The sequence below is a fragment of the Helicoverpa armigera genome, chromosome 17 (genome assembly GCF_030705265.1).
Source record: "Helicoverpa armigera isolate CAAS_96S chromosome 17, ASM3070526v1, whole genome shotgun sequence".
NCBI classification, from domain to species: domain Eukaryota; kingdom Metazoa; phylum Arthropoda; class Insecta; order Lepidoptera; family Noctuidae; genus Helicoverpa; species Helicoverpa armigera.
Genome location: NC_087136.1, coordinates 3,668,804 through 3,696,273, shown reverse-complemented (window position 1 = coordinate 3,696,273; position 27,470 = coordinate 3,668,804). Strand labels below are relative to the sequence as shown.

Genomic DNA, 27,470 nt, shown 5'->3' with positions numbered 1-27,470 from the left:
ACTCACAAAACAGTGGCAGTACAAACCGACAAAGGGTTTTACATAATTGTTAATGAGCCAAACAAAACTTTGTTCAGAGGGTGACTAATGTCAAAGTTCAGCGTGGCCCACGAACCAGTCCGCTAAGTTTGTAACAAACTTTGGCACTTATCATGAAAACCTTGTGAAAACCGACACTCGACTACACTAGGATTAAAAGACGGTAGGATTTTAGTAGTGTCTTATGTAACACTACCGTCATTGTTAATACTAGACTTTTACAGGTGGGAACTAGTTTCTATATAAGTAGGGTAGTCTTATTTCTATGAATGACCTACCTCTTTAAGTACCTACCTACCGACTGATTTTTATTTTGTACTGAAAGGAGAATGCCCGTTTTGTTAGGAGATTTGGGCCCCAGAAAAAATTGCGTGCCATGGTGGTTTTAACTTTATTTTGAAGAACTAAAATTACCTTTTCAGACCCTGAAAACAATTTATAATTTTTCACCCTAGTTTCCGAGAATTATTGATTTTTTTCTGATGAAGAAATTGAGGTTATTAGACAATATTTTTTCAAAAACAATTTGCGTTAAAACAATAAAATATTTTTAGTATTAATATTGATTCCCAAATGAAATAAAAACATCAGATATCATCTTTTCTTGCTAAATAATATGTTAAACTGTTTATCTTGCAGTCAGAGGAAGTAGGTTTTGCTGGCACCAGAAGAAATAAATATACTTAGGGCTAAATTGGTTGGAGGAGCATATGGCTACGTTACAACAACCACAAGGAGATATCTTAAGTTAAGCTAATTGGTCAGATTGCACTTGGGTGACCATCCATTACAAACTTCAGCTGGGTGGCTGCTAGTACTTACATTTAAACTTGATTCTGGGTGTATTATATACTTGTTATATATATACTTGTTATGAGTAGCTAGAATCCAGCAAGTGTGACAACCTCTTACCAGAAGGTAACATGTTATAACCCAGTGTATCGGGTGTGAAGGTCAGATGGGCAATCACTCTTTGAGCAATGCTGTATTCAGCTGCATCGGTTAGACTAAAAGCTGACCCCAAGATTGTTGGCAAACTGCTAGGTACCTAGTATATAGAGTATGTATGACATATATGACAGCATCTACTGCAAGCGACATAGGAAAATCACTGCCCTGCTACCTAGTAAGATCGCTGTAACATCCATGATTAGCTGTAGATTATTTTAGAAAGGGCTTAATTATAAAGGAGTTTAAAATATAGTAAATGCTATACAGATGTTTAATAAGAAAAAACACAACCAATTATAATAAAAATCATTTATTCTTCAAGGAATATATGGTCTAGAAATTGTGCTGGAGCGCTTATATCATTAAAACGACCCCAGCTTAGATACCACAATACGGTCATCGTATGAGCGCAGCATCCTACTGTACGATTTCCCACTAAGCAAGTACAATAATGAGCAATGATGCTTTCTAAAGAGTTTGCCCTATCTTGCTCTTTACTTACTAATAAATAGGTGTAATAAATCCTGCTACTGATATGTCTCGATTTAATTCTAGCCCTAAGTAGATAATTATTTTGACCGAATATTAAGGGCAAATCTTCTTCCAATAATTCATTGCTTATTTCTACACTGTAGGTACCATTTGCCCGCACATGCTCTCCATAATAGGACCTTGCTTGTTTTAATTGATAAGATCCTAAAGCAAATCTTCTTAAATCGATTAATGACAATCTTGGAAAGTTATTTAAATGGGGAGCATTGCTGTTTATATTTTGGAAAATCGTACGTCTTCTATTTATATGTTCCCTTTGAATAAATTCTGATAAATAATTTACTGTATTTAATCTCGACAAAGCAATATTTAAATACTCCAAAGCATCGGGTCTATCGTCAATTGTAGGATGGAACTTATTTAAAAACATGCTATTTTGAAATCAATCATAAGATGATTTGACGCTCTATTAAAATATTCCTGCCGAAACAATTTATAATCTCTTTTTATTCTCCCATTAACAACCTCTACCACCCAGCGGCACATAGTTACACATCTAGATTTATTAGCTTGCTCAGTGGTTAATTGATGTTCGTTTTCGGATAATGACTGTGGCATGTGCGTTTTATAATTGTAATTTTCTAATTCAGGAATCACATCCCTAAATCCTCTGTCCAAAATGAACACATCACCGGGTCTGAAAAATGAGCGCATAGGACTATTTTCAGTAGCAAACAAGGCACTCATAATCGAAGAGTCATTTTTTGTGGCTTCATATGGCCCTACGCACTCTAAAATATATCCATCGCAGCAAACAAATAAAAACGGTTTGACAAGATTGGCATATTTATGCAGACTATACGTTTTTTTTTGGTACAAATAATTACTGCTGCTTTGGACATAAACATATGTGCCATCACATATTACAATCGCAGGTTTAACGTCTGAAGCCATATTGGCATCCCCAAAAAAGCCCTCTGGAATGATTCTATTCCGTGATGCTACATTTTGAATAGAAATGTGATTTATTCCTAAATATCGAGAAACAAACTGTTCATTTAAACAATTTCTCACAATGTTCATTTTTTTTTCCAATGTGGATCTTGGCATTTTAAAAAGAGTTGATAGTCTTTCATTACTGTCACCTGTTCTGAGTTTTACTAAAAATATACTGAGAGCAACAGAAGGATTTGGAAAGTGATTGTATAACAAAGGATTACAATTTAAAAGTTCATTGAACTGCTCTGCAGTAAGTCCTAACCAATAATGGCATAAATGAGAATCCATTGAGTTTATGTCATTAAAGTCCAACTGTCTCTCAGTAGCTTTTTCAAGTTTACTGAAAATATCATCTACTTGAAATCCAGTAAAATCGGAATATGATGCTTCTAGTTCATCCCAACGATTGCTATTTAAATGATATCGGCAAATTCTTGCAGACAAGGGAATATACACTTTATAATGTAATAAAAGAACTTCCTTTAAAGTACCTGGTACCAACAGACGTTCAGTATTCTCACAACCAGGGAATAGGCAATGACGTGAACTTGCAGATACCCGTTAATATTTTTGTGAGTTAATCTTTGAAAATGATTGACTTAATTCTTGTGCCTGAGGTGATGTTGGTTGTGGAACCAGCGGTGGCAGTGGTGGTGGTACAGGAATCATCATATCTGTAATTATGTTTCTATCTATGATACCAGTCTCCGGTGCAGACTCCACAGTGTGTTGGCTACTGCCAGCAACGGGTTGCCTCTGGACTTGTCTTGATGCAGCCGCCCAACAAGGAAGACAAACTCGTTCCAAATGCAACACCTAATAACAAAAATATTATATTTAGATACTTGATATTCATTAATATTTAATTCGTTCAACACACATACATATGCATTCATACATTAAGTTTAAATAAATAAGAATAAACACTTACGTGATGTGCTGGTGTCCATCTTAGTATAACATTCCTTTGAGGACAATCTTGACTGACTCTATGAGTTCTGCGACTTGCTATTGACAAGCCACATGCGTAACATATGTTTAGGTGTCCAAGAGCAGGGGATACAAGTGACAGATTTGAGTTAGATGCTGTCTGGTTTTGTAATAATACAAAACATTCTACACACAGGATGTCATCAGACGATATCTGGAAAAAATGACAAAATAAAATGTAAGGTAGTTAAGACAGTTTAGAGACGTGTGGGGATCGACCAATCACATTACATGAAATCCACAAACATAATAAAACAAACTTACCAATGTAGGTGTTACCCAGGATCTTAGAAGGATAAGCATTGGTTCATCTATATCTTCAATTTGACGTCTACGAAGATTAGGCGCTATACGTAAAGAGCAATTAACACACCGGCGAGACAAAGAGTAGTTTACTCGATTTCTACCAGGTGCAGACATTTTTCCGGAGTAAAACAAAAATATCACTTAAAACACTACACTTATCACTAAAAACAAGAGTCCAATGCTCACTTAAACTAAATAAAAGTCAATTTGTTCACTTAACACTAAAAAAAAGAGTCCAATGCTCACGAGTCAATGTGCTCACTTATCACTAAGAAAAGAGTCCAATATCTCAAAAAAAAAACCACTGGAGGCCCGAAAACGATCAGCTCGACAGTGTTTACGCAAATTGTAACGATCAGAAGCAAATACGGAGGAATAAATTCAACTCTACGCATAACAACCGGCACGAAAACAATTTGAATGACGTATTGATTTGACAGATACATCATAGCCTCACGTTCCGAGTAGATGTTACCATGTTAAATATTTTGTTAATCGATTTCCTAAATCGATTTGTTTTAAATAATATAATTTACTAATTGTTGTGTTATTGTTGTATTCCATGTATGGTGTTAGGTGTAACCGTTTTATAGATATAGTGGTGACTTTTGTTAGTGTTGATATTTTATTGTTTGTGCAACAGTTATAAACAGTTTTTCTTTCTTCTTTCTTGTTTACTATTTACGAGTGCATACTTAAGATATATACTTGTACATTATGATATAAGAGAAAAATGTTATTTTGCAACCTAATTCTTCGCTACAAGACAGGGACCGCCCACATTTTTTTTAAAGTGATCGGGCGGATCCAGCTCCGACGCCAAAACACAACATAATTGTTTTTTGGTGAGCTAAAATCATCGGATTGGCAATCCCTCCCTTGGGTGGAGTGGAAAATAGTGTCAGACTTTTACTGACTATTATTGTAACTTCATCTTGGCACTTATAGTGACTTAAATAGAAATATATTTTATCGATATTTTCAATCGATCACCTCGTTCATTTAAATGAGATAGTCTGTCGTCTACCTGGCAACATTCAGGTTAAGTTTTAATGGCGGAACTAGCTTAGATTCAATAAAATAAATATTAATTATGTTTTCTAATGCTAGGGTACAAGAAATTCTGAAAAAAAAAAGTTAGTTTTATAAAATTAGGACTTGATTTTTAATACTAAAATATTCTTGACACTCTATCACAAATAAGGGGCCCATCGGGTGGCAATGTCCTTTATTTGTCCCCAACGTTCATATTTCGACATTCGAGTGAAAAGTCAGTGTGATTAAGCCCGAACACGTAATGTCTTCTTAATGAGGGCGAACAAAGGCTCTCCTTGGAAACAATATTTACGCACATTTATAATGAGGGGCCAACAGCACTCACCCTCTTTGCAATTCAACTTCGCATATTTCATTTTAATGTTAACGCCGGGGACCGACAGTCGCCCCGAGCGTACTATTCACCCACTAATTACAATTACTGCTCCAGTTAATTGCAAACATTAACCAGCTACTAATAGGAAATAAATAAAACAAGGAATAGTTTTTATTAACATTTAATTGTACATAAGTACCTAACTACAGACGTATCTTACGAAGAAGCTTATTAAAATAACTGGAGTTACACGGATTGATTCACGATATGACAATATCGAGCAGACATTCAAAAGGTGATGTCAGAAAATCGATTAAAACGAGTCTAAATCGATACTTAATCGATATTCGTGACAGTCGCCTAAATGAACGCTGGACCTTAGAGATCGATTGTGATATAATTTTAAAACGAGTACTCTCATCAAAATGTGCCTCGAAAATAATTAATAAGTTTAAAATGACTATATTATATAAAAGCGTCTTCGTTCGAGAAGCGATTTGTCAAATAAAATAAATAAAAAAATACAACTATCAAATCGATAAGTCTAAAAATATCACTTAATTACAATCGATATTGGTGTTTCCATTGCTGTCTGCTGGCATTTATGATATAATAAAAAAATACAAATTATTTAAGACTTTGATTATTATATTTTTGTTCGTAATTGTATTATTTCACAACGCAGTCCAGTTTGAAACATTTTCGCAGTTTTTTTTATTATTTTTCGAAATTTAAACATCTTTTCATATGTAATACTGGAAGATACCTAAACTTTAAAGTGACTTCACCATACAAAGGTTGGATAAAATATGAATACATCAAGAGAAACCTCAGTCCTAAATAAACACAATAGCGACACGACCCCACTGTTTACTTAACAAACTAAATGGAGTACAAATGTAATTCCTACATTTCAGCATACATTTATTATTCACTATTTCACGAGAGGAGAATCTGCGTTGTATACAGAACGCATGCATGTAATTGACTTGACTTTACTTCATATAAGAATGAGGTCTCGCCACTATTTCGTTCACATTTTAAATACAAGGTAACATAATTTTGGAATACAATACTTATAATTATACGACAAACTTAACCTATCACGACGACTACAGACAAATGATTAAATCCTTCTTTTTTTGGAAACAAACATAATAATTAAAAACCTACCTATCAATCACAAGTAGACCATTTATACAAAAATTTTTTTTTTTTACTTTTTTTTTATATAATCACTTATACACAGTGATAACATAAAAGCACCGTCAAATTATCTAACTAATGATAATAATAAAGAATATTAAATGCTGGGTACTATAAAGGCAAAACACTTCGCAAACCCTGAAACACACAATACATAATCTTATAATCACGTAACACTCTAAATACTACGGGAAGACCGGGCAAATAATAGCGATCACAAAGCGAGGGATGTGTAGTACGCTGGGACATCAAAATCAATGATAAATAGTGCGGCAAACCGGCATTAACGTGCACTCGAGCCTTTCAAAATTCAATAGTGTAACTACATCTTAATTACAACGAATAATCGTGTTCAAAATGAAACCGTCAAATAGAATGAATGATCATTCACTCGTTCACATTCAACGCGAACACATTACGTTAGTGAGTAGCTGTGCCTATCTACACTAGGTGCTCGGGACAGGGCGGGTAAATAAATGGCGGACATACTAAAACGAAGCAAATAACACAACAAACCAAACGGAAAAAGTGCATCACGTCAATAATATAAAAAACATACCTACGATTTTTTATTTTTTCGTTTTTTTTTTCTTATCTTTCGTGTAATCTCTAAAAAATGCATTCTATTTTACAGATTATAAGATGATAGTTTTGAGTTTTGGAACAGTCCCACGCCCGCGGTCCGCGGCCGTTTGAGTATTCCAACGCTCCGGACGCGTCGAGTAAAACGCCTCCGAAATCTATTCAAACAACAGGTACCAGCTGACATGAATTACGCACTTTCAGCAAAGAAAAATATGTCAAAACACTACTAACATTTTTCGACTTGCGACTAGTTAAATCAACTCTACTTGACCATTTATCGATTAGTTGTCGTTTTTTTGTTATAAAACCTCGATTAGTTCGTCCACGAATGCACTATGTTTTAGTATTATATCCCTATCTATCATCAGACACCGTGCTATTGGTTACAGTACACACATTTACCTTTATTTATCAACTTTCTCGTAATCATATAGCCTGTATATGAGAAGGAAAGTCAAACACGTTCGATGTTAGCCGATGAAACAGTTACACCTCTAATTCGATTATGTTCTCGATTTAACATTTCCATATCGACTCGTGACGTCGATAGTAGGCTGACTGTGTCGTCGACTACTCAAGCAGCTTCATAGCGATAGCGTAACACATTGTTTTCAATAATTCCCTACAGATTTTACCTTAAATTTTAGCCAATTCTATAAATTAAATTATTAATTTTGAATTTTCGATTCGATGACAGGATGCCTCCCGAAGAGTTTACTAAATGTGTTAATGAAACATTTGATATGAGACGTGACGACCCTGATATGTAGAATAAATCTGATCTACTTTATCTAATAACACTAGATAGTAATAAACTTCCAGTACAGCATAATAATATCTGTATCGACCACAACGAGCTACGATGTGTTAATGCCACGGAATAGTTAAGCAAATGGAGTGCTACCTACCAACCTCTCTCTAACATCATTTCGATATCATCGAATTATTCGAATCATTTGTAGCCACTCCATGTGTTGTCTATTCCATGTTTAAAGTGAAGTAATGTGATTAATTTGAAAATGAAGGTTTGAATCAAGGAGGTAAGATCACGTCTCTATGAAGTGGAGTGCTCGCCTGTGGCTCAATCTGGTACTGGACAATGGTATCTAGAGTTGACACACTGTTTCTGTCATCGCGTGGTCTCAGGGCAGCTATTCTTCATCGCCAGCGTCTTCAGCGATAGTGTCGCCCGCTTTCTCTTGGGAAATGTTTTGACCTGGAAATGTCAATGTCATTTAGTTACTTGAAGCTGAATAAAACAAAAACTGTGTCAAGAAAATAGAAAATCCAAGTGCAAATAGTGAAAAATAGTAGTAGAATATCCACTTGGTAAGTAAAAAAGTATCAAAAAGAAAAGACAAATTGTTACTAAATATACTGTTAACTTACATTCCTCTCAAGAAGACAGTCAAATCAAATTCCGATAAAAAACATATCGAATATATTGGATCAGAAAATAACAAAAATCAATTAAAAAACAACATGCATGCACAAACACAATTTAATTGTAAATCTCTAACCCTTTTTCGCTGATGAAAGTATGCACTTCTTGCAGCTTATGAAGAAAAAGGAGACACGTTAGAGTTAGGCGTGGAGGGCATGAGGTCCATCGTCTTGCACACCCAGCCCGCTATGTCCACCTTCTCCGCGTCCGCTTTGCGGATCCATTCGTGGTTCTGTACGAGAAACAGAAGATTAATGAGAAAAAAATGTTATAGAAAGAGTAAAAGTGAGAGAATTACTGATCTCAACCGTATAAAAAAGCCTATTATGATGTGTGATAGTGAAAAGATGACTCAACATAAGATTGTAAATTCCTACAGTATTTATTATAGTTCTTACCAAACTTTTTGCTGTCACACACGGTACACTACGTGAGACCCCGAGCGGAAAACAATTTTAGATATCAGCGAAGGTACGCCTACAAGCGCTTACCTGCTTGTTCGGAATTTAGTTGCGAATAGTGTATATTAGATATGTACATAGCAAGTAATCAAATAGCCGAGTAAAGTTAAATGTTCTGTTTTGGTGATCTCGGTTTATAGCCCCAAGAATATGTAACGAATGTAAGTAATCACTAGTGAAATTTGTTTGGAGTCTAAAATATATTTTTCGTATCACTTTACCATTATTATTCTGATCCATCCCATTCAATTTATGATAGAGCCTTTGACTGATTGTCCCACCCTGTTATGTAAAAACATAGTTTTCTTTACCGAATCATTTTGCCCATACATATTTTTTTATTACTAACCATCAGCGTCTTCAAATCAGCCCTCTCATCGGGGTTCTTCTTGAGGCAGCGATCCACGAAGTCCTTAAAGTCGTCGGAGAAGATGCCGGCCGGCAGCTTGGGAGGCGGCTCGTTCACTATGTAGTCCAGCAGCTCGAATATCGCCATCGGACGAGGGGAGTTTGGCGCCTGGAATAAATGAATATTTATTTATTTAACTTTATGTAATAAATACTTTATATACAATTGTCCGAAGACGGACAACCCAAGGGCCGTAATGGATGTAACAAAACATTACAAAGGCGGACTTAATGGCATCGGTATATCGGTACTTAATATAATCGGTGATGCAGAAAAAATATTCATTACATACTGTTTTTCTGGAAAAACTGTAGTGGTAACGGTAGCACCAGCATGCTATCAATTCTGCAGGAAGTATTGGACATTCAAAATTTGTGGAGCTCATGTTTTCATCTGCGGTCAACGCACACGTTATGAGGCGAAATACTATATGACCAGAAAACTTCGAGATTTCGCAATTTTGGATGACGAGGGCATTCAATTATATGGATGTCAATGGTAAATTTGACGCACGATACATAAGGCAACCTCCAAGGAAAGGCCCAAGCAATAGAACATTCAATTTATCATGCAACTCAGCATGCTCACTGATAATGCGAAGTGGTTTTGGCTACTATCATCAAGGTAGTATCAACATAAATATAAATATAAAAATAAATGTTTTTCCTGTTCTGACTTATTTATCTTCTTCGTCATTTCTTTTTGTTCCGTTTCATGAACATTAATACAGCCTACCTGCCCCGGAGAATGATCTTCATTCTGTGAGCCGAATATAGCGGCTAATGTCTTGGCGTCCATGGCGCATCGTTGTCATGGCGCGATGGGGTACATGCCGATAGCCATCTCCACCAGCGACAGCCCCAGAGACCAGATGTCTGACTGCACTGAGTAGTGGGTGCCTTGCAGACGTTCCGGCTTCATTTATCGTCTTAAGACCGCACCGCGGATTTTTTGATTTGAGATAGCTCCGCCCACTACACTTCCGCATCTATCGCGTCGCGCAAGCTATACTCTTCACTCAATGTGTAAAATTTGAATTTCGCGCCAATCGCACACGCCGAGGTCAGCGCGGGGTCAGGAGAACCGAACAGGGAAGATAAGGAGCCGCAACTTACCTACATTTTTTATTTTTTGATCGGATTTTTTTTTGTTGTACTTACAAAAATTATTTGTAATGAAAACTTTTTATGAAGAGTAATATGATAATTTGGACGCGTATGGTTGTGTGTATGTATGTGTGGTGTGTCGTGTATGTGTGTTTGTATATCCAGAACGGATGAATCGATATGTATTTAGGTTTTTTTGTTTGAAATGAGAATTACTCGGGAGTGTTCCTAGCTTTATTTGGTGAATATTGGCCCAAGATGGCCGCCGCCACAAAATGGCGAATAACATATTTTTTTTACAATTCCTTCAGTATGGGTATCAAATGAAAGGGCTTGATTAGTAGAATTATGTATAATATTATTTAAAGTCCAAGATAGCCACCGCCAGAAAATGCTGAATTGCATTGTTTTTTTTATAGCTCTCTCAATATGGGTATCAAATGAAAGGGTTTGACCAGTGTTAAATAATTTATACTAATGTTATAAAGAGGGAAGACTTGATTGTTTGTTTCTGTGGATTGTATAAACTCTGAAACTGCTTAACTGATTTGATTTGCTTTCACAATTAAAGATTTACACTATCCCCAGTGAATGTAGGCCATATTTTATCCGGGCACAGGAAGAAGTTCCCCGGGAATGCGGCTAAAATCGCGTTAAATAGCTAGTAAAAATTAAGTGGGTAACGAATAAAAGCGTCATAGATCTTGTGTGTTAACCATTTAAAAAATGTATGTAGTGAAGTGTCAGGTATCAAAGAAGTAATGAAGCTAAGTAATTCATTTTCAAACATATTTATTAAAACTGAAATGTAAATAATAATATAATGTAAGCCCCGCAGGGCATCTGAGGCGGATGACGGGGAGTAGCGACCCCGCGGGGCTATATATCCGAGTGCTCCAGGGAGAGTATACTGTCCCCCATCTCCGGCTTGCCGGAGTGAAGCATGACGGGGGATAGGTCTCCCGCCTCTTGGCTTGCCTTCACCGGCCGGTCAGAGTGGAGTCGCTAGAGCAATGCTCGGAGGGTAGGTGCCTCGTGGTAAGTGGCGAGTGGGCCGGTGATGCTGGACCCACAGGGAGCGCGTGATCTGCGTTTAAAGTCCGCCGAGGTATCCTCACCCTTCTCAGCCGCTCATGTACCTGTTGCCCTCTTGTTGCTTTTCAGTGACTGATTCCCGGGGGCCCAGTAAGTGAGTTGGCGAGTCTCCACCTGCCATTTTTACGTGTATTTATTACATTGTTATCGGCAGGTGCCATAGTTCCCGTAGTTTCCCCATTCCTAGTCCATTAGCATCCCATCACAATAGCCCAAGTAGTATTCATCCATAGTTAGCAATAGTTTAGCACAGAACCGGGGATTGTCCTTGGGTACATTTCTATAGTGTATACAGGGATAATCGTCGGTTTTGTGTCACCATTTCATTAAAGTTGTCTCAAAAGGGCTTCAGCGTGTTGGCTTCGGCCCCACGTTCGCCTCCCAAAAATCCGGGACTCTATAGTCCCGAGGTCTGGTAGAGACATACAAGATATAATGTAAAAAAAAATAGAATTTATAGTATAACACGGTCTCCATAGATTTTTTGTTCTCTTACGTAGTATAGTAAGTTGAACTCAGTCTTTGCGCGCGGCCTTGTGTGGGTAACCCTTGTACATATACAGTGACTTTGTGTGTGTGACAAGAGGTACAGTCGGGTACAAATACAGTTATTTAGGGGTTACGGCTGTTTAAGGAAAAACAGTTATTACGTAATTTAATGTTTATTTATCTGTGTAAATATCTATTGAAACTATTAAGTTAGTTTTTGATTTGTTTAATATCCAATAAAAATGTTTATTTATTTATAATGATTTTGAATCGCTACTTGAAAAATCAAGTCCACACTTTTATTTATTGTCCTCGTACCCCGAGCTAGAAAATATGTAAGGAGTATTTAATTCATCTTAGATATTTCACCTCATTTATTTCTTAGATACTGTCAATTTCAATTTGAAAAAACTTATGAGAAAATAATGAAAAACTGTAAGCTGTAATAATAAAAAGCTTTGAATGTTGTTTCATTTTTTGAAACGCTACCTGACTCCTTAAACATTTTCTCCGTGAAGAACTAGACATTTTTGTAAACGACTGTACCCATAACAAAAAGCGATAAGAACACGTCATGCTCGGACGACGTCACTGTCACACGAACGAAAGTTGTATATTTACAAGCCGACGCACACATAGGGCCGCTCGCAAATCTGAGTTATCGTCACAAATTATTATACCTACGGCCGGAGCGACAACATGCACAGGTCCGACCTCGACGAGGGCTATCGCCGGACTGGCTAGTCTCCGTACACATTGTGTATCAATCGCTAGAGCACGGACATAAGGTTCAGAATTGCGTAGCGTCTACCATGATCGCTGCCGCTCAAAAAATCCAATATCTTAAAACTTTAATTAAAAATGTTTGGTAATAGTTATGGAAAAATGCCTTTGACAAAACGTTAATATTGATGTTAAGAATGTATTAGAGTAATTTTGAAACATAAAGATAGTGTAACTTCCTTGTAATTTCAAAAATAGTACTTTTTTAGACGTTTTTTCGGAATTAATTATGATCGAGTAAAATTATCAGTATCGTGTTTTCGTTCTGGCAGAATCTAGATAAAGATATCAATTTACCTATATCAAAATTTCAGATCCATTGGTAAGCTGGTAGTCCTATAATTTGGCATGGCAAACGGCTATCAAAATCACGGTGGCGTCTTAACTTAGATGTCTCAAGGATAAAGTGAAGTCGGCGAGGATTTATGAAATCATTCGCTTATGTATAAATGTACCTTTTTTGTCCTGCTGTGGCGGTTACTTTGATCTGCAGAAGTCATATCACTGCTTCAACTTATTTTTAACCCCCGACGCAAAAACAACGAGGCAGGGCTTGTTAACGTTACCAAATTCACACTATAAGTATCGGTAAGTAACGTTATTTTCATTACGTTAAAATTTTAACGGTAACACGATTTAACGATACTTTGGTATCTTAACTATAAAATAACGTTACCCATTAACGTTACGGGTATCGAAATTTTTATCGTTACTTAATGCGTTGTTGCCAACCCGCGCAACCTATAGGAGGCGCGCGGCGCGGGCGGCTGACTCCCTTCGGAATGGCAACATCGCCAGTCAAATTAAACGATGCTTGCTCCTCTAAACTAAATACGCACGCAGTACGTTTTCACATACGATGTGTGCGGTAACCCACTGTTACAAATGGGGTGTAAAAAGCAGAATACTGTGTACCGTTACTTCGAAATAGACGCTAACACGAAAACCTCAAAGTGTTTAATATGTTACAGCCAAAGTAATAAGTCGGGATATTATATATATTATCTAACTATTATTTATAATATCTACTCAATTTGGATAAAGTGATAATAGTCGCTGAATTAATCATATTAACTAGCAATTTTATATAATATCTTCATTGACTTGGATAATGTAATAAAACAAGTAGATAAAGATTATTATTTCATGTTAACTAACTAAAGTGTCTGGTCGCTGACCTTAATAGGTATAATTCGAAAAAGGCTAGTTAGCCCCGTGCAGGGCAGGCCATAATAGTAGCGAAAAGTCCGATCTTTTTAGGTGTGGCTCGGGCCACTATACGGAAGACCCGGAGGACACGGTGAACCACACAGTCCAGGTGTGCCCTGCCTGGGAAGGGCACTGCCGCGTCCTCGTCGAGGCAATACGCAGCGGCGACCTCTTGTGCCCGGCCCTGGTTTAAGCCATGGTCCGGGGTGAGAGGTAATGGGATGCCGTCGTCTCATGCAGACGCTAGAGAAATTCACACTTCTCATCCCAGCTGCTGCCATGGACGTGGAAGACACCACGGGCGCCGGGTGTCGAGTGACGTCTCCCGGCCATTTTAAGCGTTGGTCTAAATATGCGTGGTAGGGCGGTGAGTCTCGGGTGGCTCATCGTCCTTCCGTCTCTTAGCAGACACGAGCCCGTCTCGGCAGTGCGCGTTGTTCCACGCGCTCCTCAAAGAGATACAGCAAATCCCAGTGGGTTTAACTATCGATAAAAAACCTTAAACATGTTCTAACATCTAAGGTACTAAGAATGGGTAAGTAGTATGTTAGTACAAAATGTAACGCTTGAAAAGACCTTTCAAATGATGTATGGCTCATTACTAGAGGGGGAGTAGACCAACATTTAAACATTTCGCCCATTGTCCTTTGACTTTCCATAGCTTCCTTGTCACACTCAGTCTGTCGAAAGATGTGTTAAGTCGACAACGGAACAGGAGTTGAAAGGGGAACTACGGAAACTCGAATTTCTCGATATTTCTTTCATCTAAGTACAATTTTTTTAGATCATCTGTTTCCTAATTACGCAATAGCGGAAGTTCTGTTAAAACCAGAGACTTGTCTTGCCAATCAATCATGTCGTAATAATTTCGTCGCATTCAAAGTAAAATTTTGGAATAACAGAAGATCTCATCGTCGTCGCTTGACGCAAAGGGCGAGCTTTTATAATATTATAATTCTTCTGCAACCAAGTTCTCTTGTATGCTTGTTGTTATGGGTTAACATCGATAGCAATAAGTTTTCTTGGTGATCGAAATATGCGTTCCGCTCTATTACTGGATCCAATAAAGCCTTTATGTCTTCAGATAGATATCTTGAGCTTTTAATAAGAAACCACAAATTTCTAGCTCCGTCTTGACATGAACTGTTTATTTTAATGTGAAACCAAGTTGGACAGCATGTTTTGTAGATATAATTGCCATTAAAATCAGTCATTTGTCGTCAGTTCTGTAGAAACATACAGTCGTAATTAGGGTTACCATATCTCAGGATTTGTCCTGAGATTTCAGGATTTTTCGACTCTTCTTAGGATTCCGGCCGGATTTAGCAAATCTAGTGATAGCTCAGGATTTTGAATAAATAAAAACAGGTTACATTTTAAAGATCTCTCTTATTAAACTACTAAAAATAATCTTCTTTCGGTAACAATTGTAGTTAAAATCAATACTTATGTATTAATTTAAAACAAACTTAAAATAATCTTCTTTTGGTAACAATTGAATTAAAACGCGTGCGCAAGATCCGCAGTGTATACAACGATAATAATACGTTTTTGAGAGAAAATTCTCATCTGTAGAAAATCTCAGGACTTTTCCATGGAAATCAGGCCTTTTCTCCGGACTTTTGATTTTTAGGGTTCCGTAGCCAAAATGGCAAAAACGGAACCCTTATAGTTTCGTCATGTCCGTCTGTCCGTCTGTCCGTCTGTCACAGCCGATTTACTCGGAAACTATAAGTACTACAGTGATGAAATTTGATGGGAATATGTGTTGTATGAACCGCTACAAAAATATGACACTAAATAGTAAAAAAAAGAATTGGGGGTGGGGCCCCCCATACATGTAACTGAGGGATGAAATTTTTTTTTTCGATGTACATACCCGTGTGGGGTATCAATGGAAAGGTCTTTTAAAATGATATAAAGTTTTCTAAAAAACATTTTTCTTAAAGTGAACGGTTTTTGAGATATCAGCTCTCAAAGTCGTAAAAAGTATGTCCCCCCCCCCTCTATTTTTATAACTACGGGGTATAAAATTCTAAAAAAAATAGAGGTGATGCATGCTAATTAACTCTTTCAACGATTTTTGGTTTGATCAAAGTATCTCTTATAGTTTTTGAGATAGGTTGATTTAACTGTAATTTACGGAACCCTTCGTGCACGAGTCCGACTCGCACTTGGCCGGTTTTTTCATCTGGTAACCCTAGTCGAAATATCCTATCAGCAGTCAAGGAAACCGTTTTGCTAAATCGTAGCTAACCGATCCGGTTGATACTGCCAGACACAATGTTGTTGATCTGAGCTAAATTTTATCATTGATAGGTCTAGTAAACAAACGGCGATTAATTCAAAATTAGTGATTTCTCTATTTGCATAAGTTCTTAGCAATTTACCAATAGGTCCTGAAAATGCTCTCGCATATAAGAAGTAGGTATTAAAAACAACCGACTGTCAAAATTAGTATTTTTTTCACTTGGTCGTCGGTCGTGTTACTAACGATGCAGTTATCATAAAATAACTGTTTAAGTACATAGAAGTAAGAAATATAACCTGCCAATGCCGAACCAAATTTCACTATTTTTATAAAACTTCAAGGTCGTTGAGCGAGCCATAAGTAGGTATGTATAAAAAAAATATAAATGCCACTTTTAATGACACTCAAGATTGCAACTTTTGAGAGGTATTAAATGTAAAAATACGGAATTTGAAAAAAATGACACACCCTAGTGGCGATGGCCACCACCTTTGCAGGGACGCTGCCGCCGTCCGGACCTGGGGCCGTCTTTTTCCCCCTGAGGCAGAAAACTGCCTTCTCTACCTCGTCCTCCGTAACCGGCGGGCCTTCCTCGGCCGATGGAGCCGCACCCTGCGGGGCGCTCATCACTGGTGGAGTGAAGTTGTCCCTGCGCGGAAACAGGGACTGAACAACCCCATCCAGTAACGACGGCTCGAGGGTCTCGGCAACTGGGGGACCGTACGGGCGCAGTTTGTTGCGTGCCGCTTTGTAGGGCCTCCCAAAGGGATCTATGTCCAGACCCTCAAGCATCTCCGCCCTCGCACGATCCTGGGCTGTACCCATTCGCGCTGTCAATGTCGACTTGGCATCTATGTAGGCTGCATAGAGGCGGTCCTCGTTGTCGAGGTCGCGAATGCGCCGCCGCCGGCTTCTTGTATACGCCCGCCTGACCGCCACACAGGCGGCCCGAAGATCCTCCAACTCCTCTGACCACCAATAGACGGCGCGCCTAGGAGGTGGACGATGAGACCGAGGCATGCTAGAGTTGCACACCTCGGTCAGGGAGACCCTTGACTGGGCCGGTGTAGCGTCCATATCCCGGACTACTACAGGAGGCGACAGCCAGTCCTGGACGAAAGCCGCCTCCGAGGCGGCCTAAAAAATAAAAAGAACGGAAGCATTAAGTCCACCTCTGTGCATATGCGTTGCATAAAGATTTAATAACTAAACAAGTAAAACTCTGGCCAAAAAGACTATAGGTATTTACCTATAGATATAGGTATTTATAATTAATGGCCAAAAAATTATTATAATTTTGAAATCAAAAAGTAACGGCATTCGCTTTCTCCAAAAGCCACTACATCAGATCATCCCTTACGTAAACACAGTCGCAACCGCGGCGGCTGCGTATCCGGGTAGAGCTACCGCCTCGTGAATTTTGAAATAAAAATAATATAGCTTTTTCCTTTACAGTGGCGGGCGCGGGTCAAAACCGTTTCGTGAGTTCTTAGCCTTTAGACAAAAATACGAATCAATTTATACCTAATGTAGGGACCAAGTACCTACACATAATCTGCCACTTTAATCAGTTATATTCAGCGGCAGATACAAAAAATTAAATAATAATTACTTAAATACCTACAAAACCAAAACGAGAAACCCGACTGCCTTAAAACCGCAAGTGTTTTCGATTTGAATGCCTACGTGATCCTAGCAGTATATAATAATGTATACGAAAGAAATTTAAAATTTTTTAACGGTACTTTTCGTATTTGGTAACGTTATTAAGCCGTTGGTCATGGTAACAAAATTATATCGATAAACTCATCAATAACGTTAATTCTGATTACCGGTAAAAGTTGTCACAAGTATCGTTATCAAGCATAACGTTACCTCTACTAATAACGTTATCTTCTCACGATGAAGGTAGCGATACCAGATTTTAACGTTATTCAAAGCCCTGCAACGAGGTGTTAAAAGTTTGACGTGTCTGTGACTGAGTGTGTGTGTGTAAATGCGCGCGCGTGTGTGTGTTTGTGTGTGTGTATGAGTATGTGTTTGTGTGTGTGTGTGTGTGTTCGCGTGTGTGTGTGTGTGTGTGTGTGTGTGTGTGTGTGTGTGTGTGTGTGTGTGTATGTGTGTGTTTGTGTGTATGTGTCTGCCTGCTTGTGTAAATGTATATGTGGCATCGTAATTCCCAAACAGATGATCCAATTTTAGTGCGGTTTTCTTATTTTTTAATTCCTTAACATTAACACAGCCTACCTGCCCCGGAGAATGATCTTCATTCTGTGAGCCGAATATAGCGGCTAACGTCTTGGCGTCGGGCGGCGGTATGGGGTACATGCCGATAGCCATCTCCACCAGCGACAGCCCCAGAGACCAGATGTCGGACTGCACTGAGTAGTGGGTGCCTTGAAGCTCCGGCTTCATTTATCGTCTAACTAAGATGTCTCAAGGATAATGCGAGGTGATTGTCATTGAGGCAGTAAGTTGGTGAAGATTTCAGAAATCACTCGCTTATAAAAAATACCTTTTTTTCAATCTGCAGAAGTCATATCACTGCTTCAAATTATTTTTTAACCCCCCACGCAAAAACGACGGGGTGTGATAAATTTGACGTGTCTATGAGTGTGTGTGTGTATGCGTATGCGTGTGTGTATATGTGTGTGTGTGTGTGTGGATGTATATGCGTGTGTGTGTGTATGTGTGTCTGTGCGTGTGTGTGTGTGTATGTGTGTGTGTCTACTTGTGTAAATGTATATGTGGCATAGTTGTATTTTAATTCCTTAACATTAATACTGCCTACCTGCCCCGGAGAATGGTCTTCATTCTGTGAGCCGAATATAGCGGCTAATGTCTTGGCGTCCATGGCGCATCGTTGTCATGGCGCGATGGGGTACATGCCGATAGCCATCTCCACCAGCGACAGCCCCAGAGACCAGATGTCTGACTGCACTGAGTAGTGGGTGCCTTGCAGCTCCGGCTTCATTTATCCAGTAACTAAGATGTCTCAAGGATAACGTGAAGTTGGCGAAGATTTATAAAATCATTCGCTTATAAAAAAAAAACCTTTTTTGTCCCAAATAACAATCAATGTTTTTGTCCTGCTATGGCTTATACTTCAATCTGCAGAAGTCATATCTCTGCTTCAACTTATTTTTTAACCCCCGACGCAAAAACGACGAGATGTTATAAGTTTGACGTGTCTATGTGTGTGTGTGTGTGTGTGTTCGTGTGTTTATGTGTGTGTATGTATGTGCGTGTGTGTGTGGGTTTATGTGCGTGTATGTTGGCGTATGTGTCTGTGTCTGTGTGTAAATGTATATGTGGCATCGTAACTCCCAAACGGATGATCCGATTTTAATGCGGTTTTTTTGGTTTTTAATTCCTTAACATGAATACAGCCTACCTGCCCCGGAGAATGGTCTTCATTCTGTGAGCCGAATATAGCGGCTAACGTCTTGGCGTCGGGCGGCGGTATGGGGTACATGCCGATAGCCATCTCCACCAGCGACAGCCCCAGAGACCAGATGTCGGACTGCACTGAGTAGTGGGTGCCTTGCAGACGCTCCGGCTTCATTTATCGTCTAACTAAGATGTCTTAAGGGTAACGTGAAGTTGGCGAAGATTTATGAAATCATTCGCTTATAAAAAAATACCTTTTTTGTCCAAAATAACAATCAATGTTTTTGTCCTGCTATGGCTTATACCTCAATCTGCAGAAGTCATATCACTGCTTCAACTTATTTTTTAACCCCCGACGCAAAAACGACGAGGTGTTATAAGTTTGACGTGTCTGTTTGTGTGTATGTGTGTTTGTGTATGTGTGTATGTGTGTGTGTGTGTGTGTGTATGTGTATGTATGTGTGTGTGTAAATGTATATGTGGCATCGTTATTCCCAAACGGATGATAGGATTTTAATGCGGTTTTTTTGTTTTGTAATTCCTTAACATTAACACAGCCTACCTGCCCCGGAGAATGGTCTTCATTCTGTGAGCCGAATATAGCGGCTAACGTCTTGGCGTCGGGCGGCGGTATGGGGTACATGCCGATAGCCATCTCCACCAGCGACAGCCCCAGAGACCAGATGTCGGACTGCACTGAGTAGTGGGTGCCTTGCAGCTCCGGCTTCATTTATCGAGTAACTAAGATGTCTCAAGGATAAAGTGAAGTCAGCGAGGATTTATGAAATCATTCGCTTAAAAAAAAATACCTTTTTTGTCCCAAATAACGATAAATGTTTTTGTCCTGCTATGGCTGATAGTTCAATCTGCAGAAGTCATATCACTGCTTCAACTTATTTTTTAACCCCCGACGCAAAAACGACGAGGTGTTATAAGTTTGACGCGTCTATCGAGGGTGTGTGTATGTGTGTGTGTCTGCTTGCTATATGTGGCATCGTAACACCCAAACGGAAGATCCGATTTTAATGCGTTTTTTTTTGTTTTTTAATTCCTTAACATGAATACTGCCTACCTGCCCCGGAGAATGATCTTCATTCTGTGAGCCGAATATAGCGGCTAATGTCTTGGCGTCGGGCGGCGGTATGGGGTACATGCCGATAGCCATCTCCACCAGCGACAGCCCCAGAGACCAGATGTCGGACTGCGCTGAGTAGTGGGTGCCTTGCAGCTACGGCTTCATTTATCGAGTAACTGAGATGTCTCAAGGATAACGTGAAGTTAGCGAAGATTTATAAAATCATTCGCTTATAAAAAAATACCTTTTTTGTCCCAAATAACAATCAATGTTTTTGTCCTGCTATGGCTTATACTTCAATCTGCAGAAGTCATATTACTGCTTCAACTTATTTTGTAACCCCCGCCCCGACGCAAAAACGACGAGGTGTTATAAGTTTGACGTGTCTGTTTGTGTGTATGTGAGTTTGTGTATGTGTGTTTGTGTATGTGTGTATGTGTGTGTGTGTGTGTGTGTGTAAATGTGTATGTGGCATCGCAGCTCCCAAACAGATGATCCAATTAAAATTGCGTTTTTTTTTGTATTTTAATTCCTTAACATGAATACAGCCTACCTGCCCCGGAGAATGGTCTTCATTCTGTGAGCCGAATATAGCGGCTAACGTCTTGGCGTCGGGCGGCGGTATGGGGTACATGCCGATAGCCATCTCCACCAGCGACAGCCCCAGAGACCAGATGTCTGACTGCACTGAGTAGTGGGTGCCTTGCAGACGCTCCGGCTGGAAGGATATAGTTTTATGATGAGAATATGGATAGAAATTGAAGGTCAAGGCTCAAGTTCACCAACAACACGATAATTGTAATTTTTCTTAAAACAACAGTTGTTCTACGAAAAACTGACGTTTTATGTTGTTGGAGAAAGTGGCCGTGTGAAAATTATGATCAGTTATACTTTGCATTTCATCTATTCTTACTTATATTATTATCGATTTATTTTAGACCCGGTGTATGAATGTAAAACAACTACATATTTACATGAAAATTGTATGTTACATCTGTCTATTTTCTTCTTCAAATAATATTTCAACAACTACTCTGTCTTTCTAGCATGTATCTGTAAAATAAACAGTGCTTGTCCACAAGTCTTTCCCAGCACGGTAAGTATGGGTAAAACCAACTTGTGGGAGGCCTCTGTCCAGAAGTGGTCGTTCTTTTGGTTTTCTTGACGATGACAAGGCATGCTATGGCTATGATGATCTTCATTCAAAACACGGATTCCACTACCCAACTCCTAGCACATATGTTTGCGCATATACTTACTGACATATAACTCCTAGTTCCCACAAAGGAGTTAGCCATAGAATCGATAAGCTGCCCCGACACGCCGAAGTCACAGATCTTAATCTCGCCGTTACTGTTGACTAGGATGTTCGACGGTTTGACGTCGCGGTGCATGATGGCGTGCTTGTCGCGCAAGTAGCTCAGTCCTTTCAGTACTGCTGATGTTATTGTTCCTGAAATCATGTAGTAGTGATGTTCTTTACAATTCGCGTTAATTAACGAAGCTTTTCCGAAGTTAGTCTTTTTACAACGTTAATATTAACCACATTCGGACAAGCTGAGCTTCTCAATAAGATCAACAAATATGCAAGGAGTGAAATTACTTTTGACTTCAGCAGATGCTAAAGTAACTAACGTAGCTAAAACTGTGAGTTGAGTAAATTGTGCACAGAATTAATATGATATTTCCTTCGAATGATTTGCCTTCGGACAGATAATCAAATGTACGCCAAAGAAATAGTCTGGGTTTATTACCATAAATCCATTGTTACTACAAAAAATTCTAAACTATCAAAAAACAGAACATGGTGACAACTCAATTTTCAAAGATTAGATTGAACATACAGCTTTCGGTGCACTATATTTGCATATTAACACCCAAATTATAATGAAACACCCATTAAGATAACAGCAGTACCTAGTTAGCTCAAACAAACACAAAGAAACAGTTACTAGTACCAACATTAATTATGCAAAGACAAACGCTAACATTATGCCATGAATAAAATGAAGGAATGACTAAGCACTATAGAATATTTATAATTTGCAAAGAGTAATACAATTCTATGTGAATGTCCTTTTATCTGCAGGACTGTGTATAACACAGTGTGACATCTTTGAGTCAGTTAGAAGTAAACATAGTGACTTGAATGAATTTATTGAAATTAATGAATCAACTTTATACAGAAACCATACATTCTTATGTGATGATTGTAACTACATAAACATAAACTTATTTCCAGTTAAAAATAAATCTTTTATATATTATATATACTATTCATTAAGCTAATATAAATTACATATAGATCTATTGTTATGTAATAGAATGTTTGTGAAAATATTACTTTTTAAAAGAGTGTCTATAGAGTTTCTTGCCGGCTCTTCTCCATGAGACCAACTTTTTCGAACCGTGCATTTAATTTGATGATATAAGAGCCTGCAAAGGCCTATTTGAAATAAAAACAATTTTATTTTGATTTTGATCCCACAAGTTCAATTTCTAAGTAATTTCTGTGTTTGAGAACATTGTTTTTAAAATATTAAAAAATCTTAGCTATGTTCTACAGTTTATCATCCAAGTTTAAAGAGAACAAAACTTACCTAGAATAGATTCAGGAATCCTGCCAGCCTTCTTCAAGATCAGATCAAGTGATCCACCATCCATGTACTCCATACATATGGAAATCTCGCCATCACTATAAAAAGCTCCATAGAAGCCCACAATATGAGCAAAGTTGCATTCATGGAGTACTTTCAGCTCTCTTATGATCTGCTTTTTGATAGCTGGTTTCACTTCTAGATGGATCAATTTTCGAGCCATGATGAGGCCAGTCGACTTGTGACGAACTTTCATAACGACGCCGCCGTTACCTTGACCTAGAAATGAGTCATTTGATTTTAATAGAGAACTGTCTGGGTCAAATTCAGTATTTGGGAGTGTGACTTGTAGTTTTCACAGAATACTGAATATAGATAGTCTTCATGTGTTATTTCTCATGTATTTAAAAAAAAACACTGAGATTTGAGCAATAAGAAAACTGACTGTATAAGACTATTTATATAAATTAATAAGGAAGACATTGCAAACATGAGAATCTGGGAACTATCTAAGACAGATGACTTTAAACAGAAGTAAACTTCAATTTGTTTAAGTCTAAATAATTAAGAAAGAAATAAGGCAGGCTAGCAGGTCATCACCCTAACCCTGGAAGTTATTTATGCAGTTTTTAATATTTATAGTATTTTTCTTACCAAGCTCTCCAAGCTTTTCAAAATCATCATCGCTAAGCTCTCCGATCTTCTCCTTTTGGCAGAGGAAGACTTCTATCCGGCGACGCTGGGTGTCATCCATCTCTATTTGCTCCAGCCTCTCTGTGAGAGCCTCAATGCTGGTCTTGGACTTCCCAGCTAAACCCTGCCGCCTGAAATGTATTGAGAATGTCAGTTGAGGGTGTTATGTATTTTACAATGTCTGCACCAAAATACTACTAAATAAAATTCTATTGTGATAATTATGGTGGTTTTCTTTGGTAACAAATACCTACTATATATCTTTACCAGAAATGGTTCTCGTTAAAAATATAATTATGAGAATGCCTATCCCAAAATAGTAGGGAAAAAGACCAGGCAAATGACAATGATGAGTGTTTTATTAAGCTTGAATTTATGCTTATTAGCAAGTTCAGAATATCAGAAATGCTAGTAGTATTCTCAATATTACACCAACATCTTGTTCATAAAAAAAGTCAAGGTATACTATTTATGTACTAAGGACAGTTAACAGGAAAAATTCTATGCATAGAACCTTCTTGTTAAAACTTCAAAGAGGAAAACACCTAGTAACTATACTTACTCTGTGGCTGTAGCAGACTTTAGCTGTGGTGTCATGTTAGAAGGTGTGACCGCTGGAGCCGTGTCAATCGACCCTGGTGGCAGGGTCAGATTCAGTTTGTTCTTCGACATTTTACTCATCTTGGATAACTGGTGACTACCGCTTTAACCCATGAAACCTCCTTGCTGTTCTTCAAGTTGATAGCTATAATAATTAACATAGATTTTCAGTTTTTGTGTGTTTGTAAAATGCTATGAAATTAGAGACCATTTCGTATTAATTGAGGAAACTTGATATTATTTTCATCAATCAATAATAATTATTATTAATATAGTAAAGGATATGAGACAAGTTACTGATATGAGGAAAGGATATGAGACAAGTTACTGATTATAATCAGTAACTTGTCTCATATCCTTTCCTTTAAGACCACATTCATCCTTAAGTTGACAAATAATTAGTAATGTCTAACTTATTGGAAATGCAACTCGTAAGTTACGTTATAAAAACCGTACCAAAACTTATTCGGTGCTATTATTAGGTTTTTTTATCAACCATTCGAGTGATAAAAACAAACGTCGCATACTTATTATTAGGACAACCCGCTTTTGCATTTCACAAGTTGCTGGAAAGTAAATCCGTATTTCCAAACTATAATAAAAAAGAAGGTGAATACCAAATAATGAGTCAGGGTGAGCCTCGGTAAGGGTGTAGGCAACAAAAATTTGGAATCATTACTTACCGAGATTAGGCGACTTAATTCCTTTGTCACTGCATCTTAAACACTAAGATCCACGTAAGTAACTAATAACCAAGAACTTTGATAAAATAAAATAAAAACAATATCACAATTAGAATCAACAACGATCGAAAAACGATAAAGAAAATCGGAAAACTAAAATTTGTCAACCTGAGACAGCGAACGACAGACAGATTATGACAGATGATGAGACAGATCAAAAATATGTCGTCTTTTTTTTAACCCCTCTGCTCGACAAGATTTTGACATATGACTATACCGTTGATTCGGCGGGATATTTTGAATCGCGACATGGAAGTCAAAAATTTGTACTAACTTTCAACACATGAATTCTAAGTCCGTAATGCCTGATTAGAAGTATTTTACCTATAACTTTAGAGCTCACTTATTTGACAACAACGTGCAAAGGTCAAATGGGGTCAGTTAATTCAGAAAAATATAATAATTACGGTGTTTTTAAGTCTATCGAAAAGTTAGGCATTTCAAATTTGGTGAAAACTTACCAATAAATAATCGCATCACTTTCTCAAAAACAACACAAACGTCATATTTATAACATTTTCAATCCATTGCAATACATTTCGTGCACTTATTTATGTTCAATAACTAAAAAATCAGCACATAAAATACACAATAAAAATTAACAATATTTACAAGATCAAACTCACAGACAAGTAGAGTTTGGAATAGAGTTTTATTTTTTTTTTCAATCATCGGTGTGCATTCGATACCTAAATCGGATATTTATTATAAAAAATCGAATACCAATTTTATATATTTTTTTTAATAGCAACTTATTTCAATTTTATTTATTAATTTTAAATTATAGGTTCAATTTGTTTTTGTTGTTAAGAAAAAAGATATTTAAGTTTTATGAAAGTTTTTAGCATTAAATTTTTATATGTATTATTTATTTTGGTGTTGCGTCATTCGTAATAATTTTTAACTTTAATTGAATTTTTATTACCTATTACGGAATTTTAATTTATTCTTATATTATTTCTGAACAATTCTAAGATTTTTGTTTCGGCGGAGGGTAAGCCTGCTCATAGAGGTATTTAGCCTACTTCAATCGATCTGAGTGGCGTGCACTTGGAGAGGCCTATGTCCAGCAGTGGACTGCGATAGGCTGATGATGATGATGATGAGGGTAAGCCTGGTGTTCTGAAATATAATGCAATTTGTAACTACCAAAGTAATGTACTTATTTGATGATGAGAAACAATAATAATAATTGATTGATTTTAAAGTCACCAAATATTTTTAACCGAATCCCAAAAAGGAGGTGGTTCTCAATTTGGATGTTTGTTTTTGGTCGAAAGGGTATATTCCCCATATTTGTTAATATAAACCTAATAACCTTAAGAAATCGAGGGCAACTCTCGAAAATTGTAAGCATAGATAAGGTTATAACTTGACACCCAGATGTATGTCTGATATCACTATGAAACAGTAAAGGTTTGGAGCTGACCTGATGATGGAGACCAGAGAAGGTCGAGGGATCTCGACAACCGAACTTCTCTCGTCTCCATCTCCTTCACTGTTGCAGAGGCCTCGTAAATACGAATAATATAAGCACAAACACGAGAAAGTTTAAATATTCAGTTGTCGAGTTCCCTCGAACTTCACTGGTCTCCATCATCAGTTCAGCTCAAAACCTTCACTGTTGAATAGTGCTACCAGGCAAACACCTGAGTGATAAGATTTCAACCTATGTATTTCTGCAACTTTTGAAAGTCGCCCTCGATTTCTCAAGGTTCCATCATCAGATCCTGACCTGATGATAACGGGACCACCTCGGAAGTATACGCTATCAAACAAAAAAAGAATCATTAAAATCGATAAATAAATGGCTGAGTAATCGCGTAACAAACATACAAAAAAAAACGGTCGAATGGAGAACCTCCGCTTTTTGGGAAGTCGGTTAAAAATAAGTCGGCGGCGGCCATCTTTCCATCTTGGACCAGCTTTCGATGAACAGCGAACTATTTGCCCTTTCATACAATGAAATCGTCATAAAATTTTGCGATAACTACACCTAACTACGGCTCTCGTCAAATAGCTTTGCCGCTCAGTTAAAAAGTTGGAAGTAACGAATCGCCATTAAGTTTGGCAGGTCTACAGGAATCCTGCACATAAAACACCCGAAGAAATAAATAAGTCTTCATTTTCCGTCTTCAGAAACCCTAAAAACCGAAGATTTTTTTTATTCCGGTTACAACGTATT

The 27,470-nt window shown here is 37.8% G+C and overlaps 2 protein-coding genes and 1 long non-coding RNA gene across 4 annotated transcripts; all 3 read right to left on the bottom strand.

The window, feature by feature from the left end:
• Positions 1 to 427: 427 nt before the first annotated feature.
• On the bottom strand, positions 428 to 4,208 carry LOC126055055 (uncharacterized). The gene is made up of 3 exons (XR_010277332.1): positions 3,736 to 4,208; positions 3,413 to 3,625; positions 428 to 3,297 (listed from the first exon to the last, which is right to left on the bottom strand). It is a non-coding gene; the product is annotated as an uncharacterized LOC126055055 (long non-coding RNA).
• Positions 4,209 to 5,314: 1,106 nt separating this feature from the next.
• On the bottom strand, positions 5,315 to 19,767 carry LOC110370361 (dual specificity mitogen-activated protein kinase kinase dSOR1). Of its 2 annotated transcripts, none has more exons than XM_064038876.1 (4): positions 19,582 to 19,767; positions 9,195 to 9,362; positions 8,461 to 8,616; positions 5,315 to 8,156 (listed from the first exon to the last, which is right to left on the bottom strand). In XM_064038876.1, the coding sequence occupies exons 1-3, from the start codon at positions 19,750 to 19,752 to the stop codon at positions 8,497 to 8,499; spliced, it is 459 nt and encodes a 152-aa protein (XP_063894946.1). In that variant the 5' UTR covers positions 19,753 to 19,767; the 3' UTR covers positions 5,315 to 8,156; positions 8,461 to 8,496. The 2 variants fall into 2 exon arrangements, with proteins under 2 accessions (XP_063894946.1, XP_063894945.1); XM_064038875.1 differs by lacking the exon at positions 19,582 to 19,767 and adding an exon at positions 16,656 to 17,304.
• Positions 19,768 to 19,876: 109 nt separating this feature from the next.
• Positions 19,877 to 25,435, bottom strand: LOC126055691 (dual specificity mitogen-activated protein kinase kinase dSOR1). Its single transcript, XM_064038964.1, has 9 exons — positions 25,226 to 25,435; positions 24,505 to 24,687; positions 23,904 to 24,073; positions 23,253 to 23,528; positions 21,912 to 22,105; positions 21,163 to 21,370; positions 20,650 to 20,783; positions 20,140 to 20,301; positions 19,877 to 19,888 (listed from the first exon to the last, which is right to left on the bottom strand). The coding sequence occupies exons 2-9, from the start codon at positions 24,621 to 24,623 to the stop codon at positions 19,877 to 19,879; spliced, it is 1,275 nt and encodes a 424-aa protein (XP_063895034.1). The 5' UTR covers positions 24,624 to 24,687; positions 25,226 to 25,435.
• Positions 25,436 to 27,470: the final 2,035 nt, after the last annotated feature.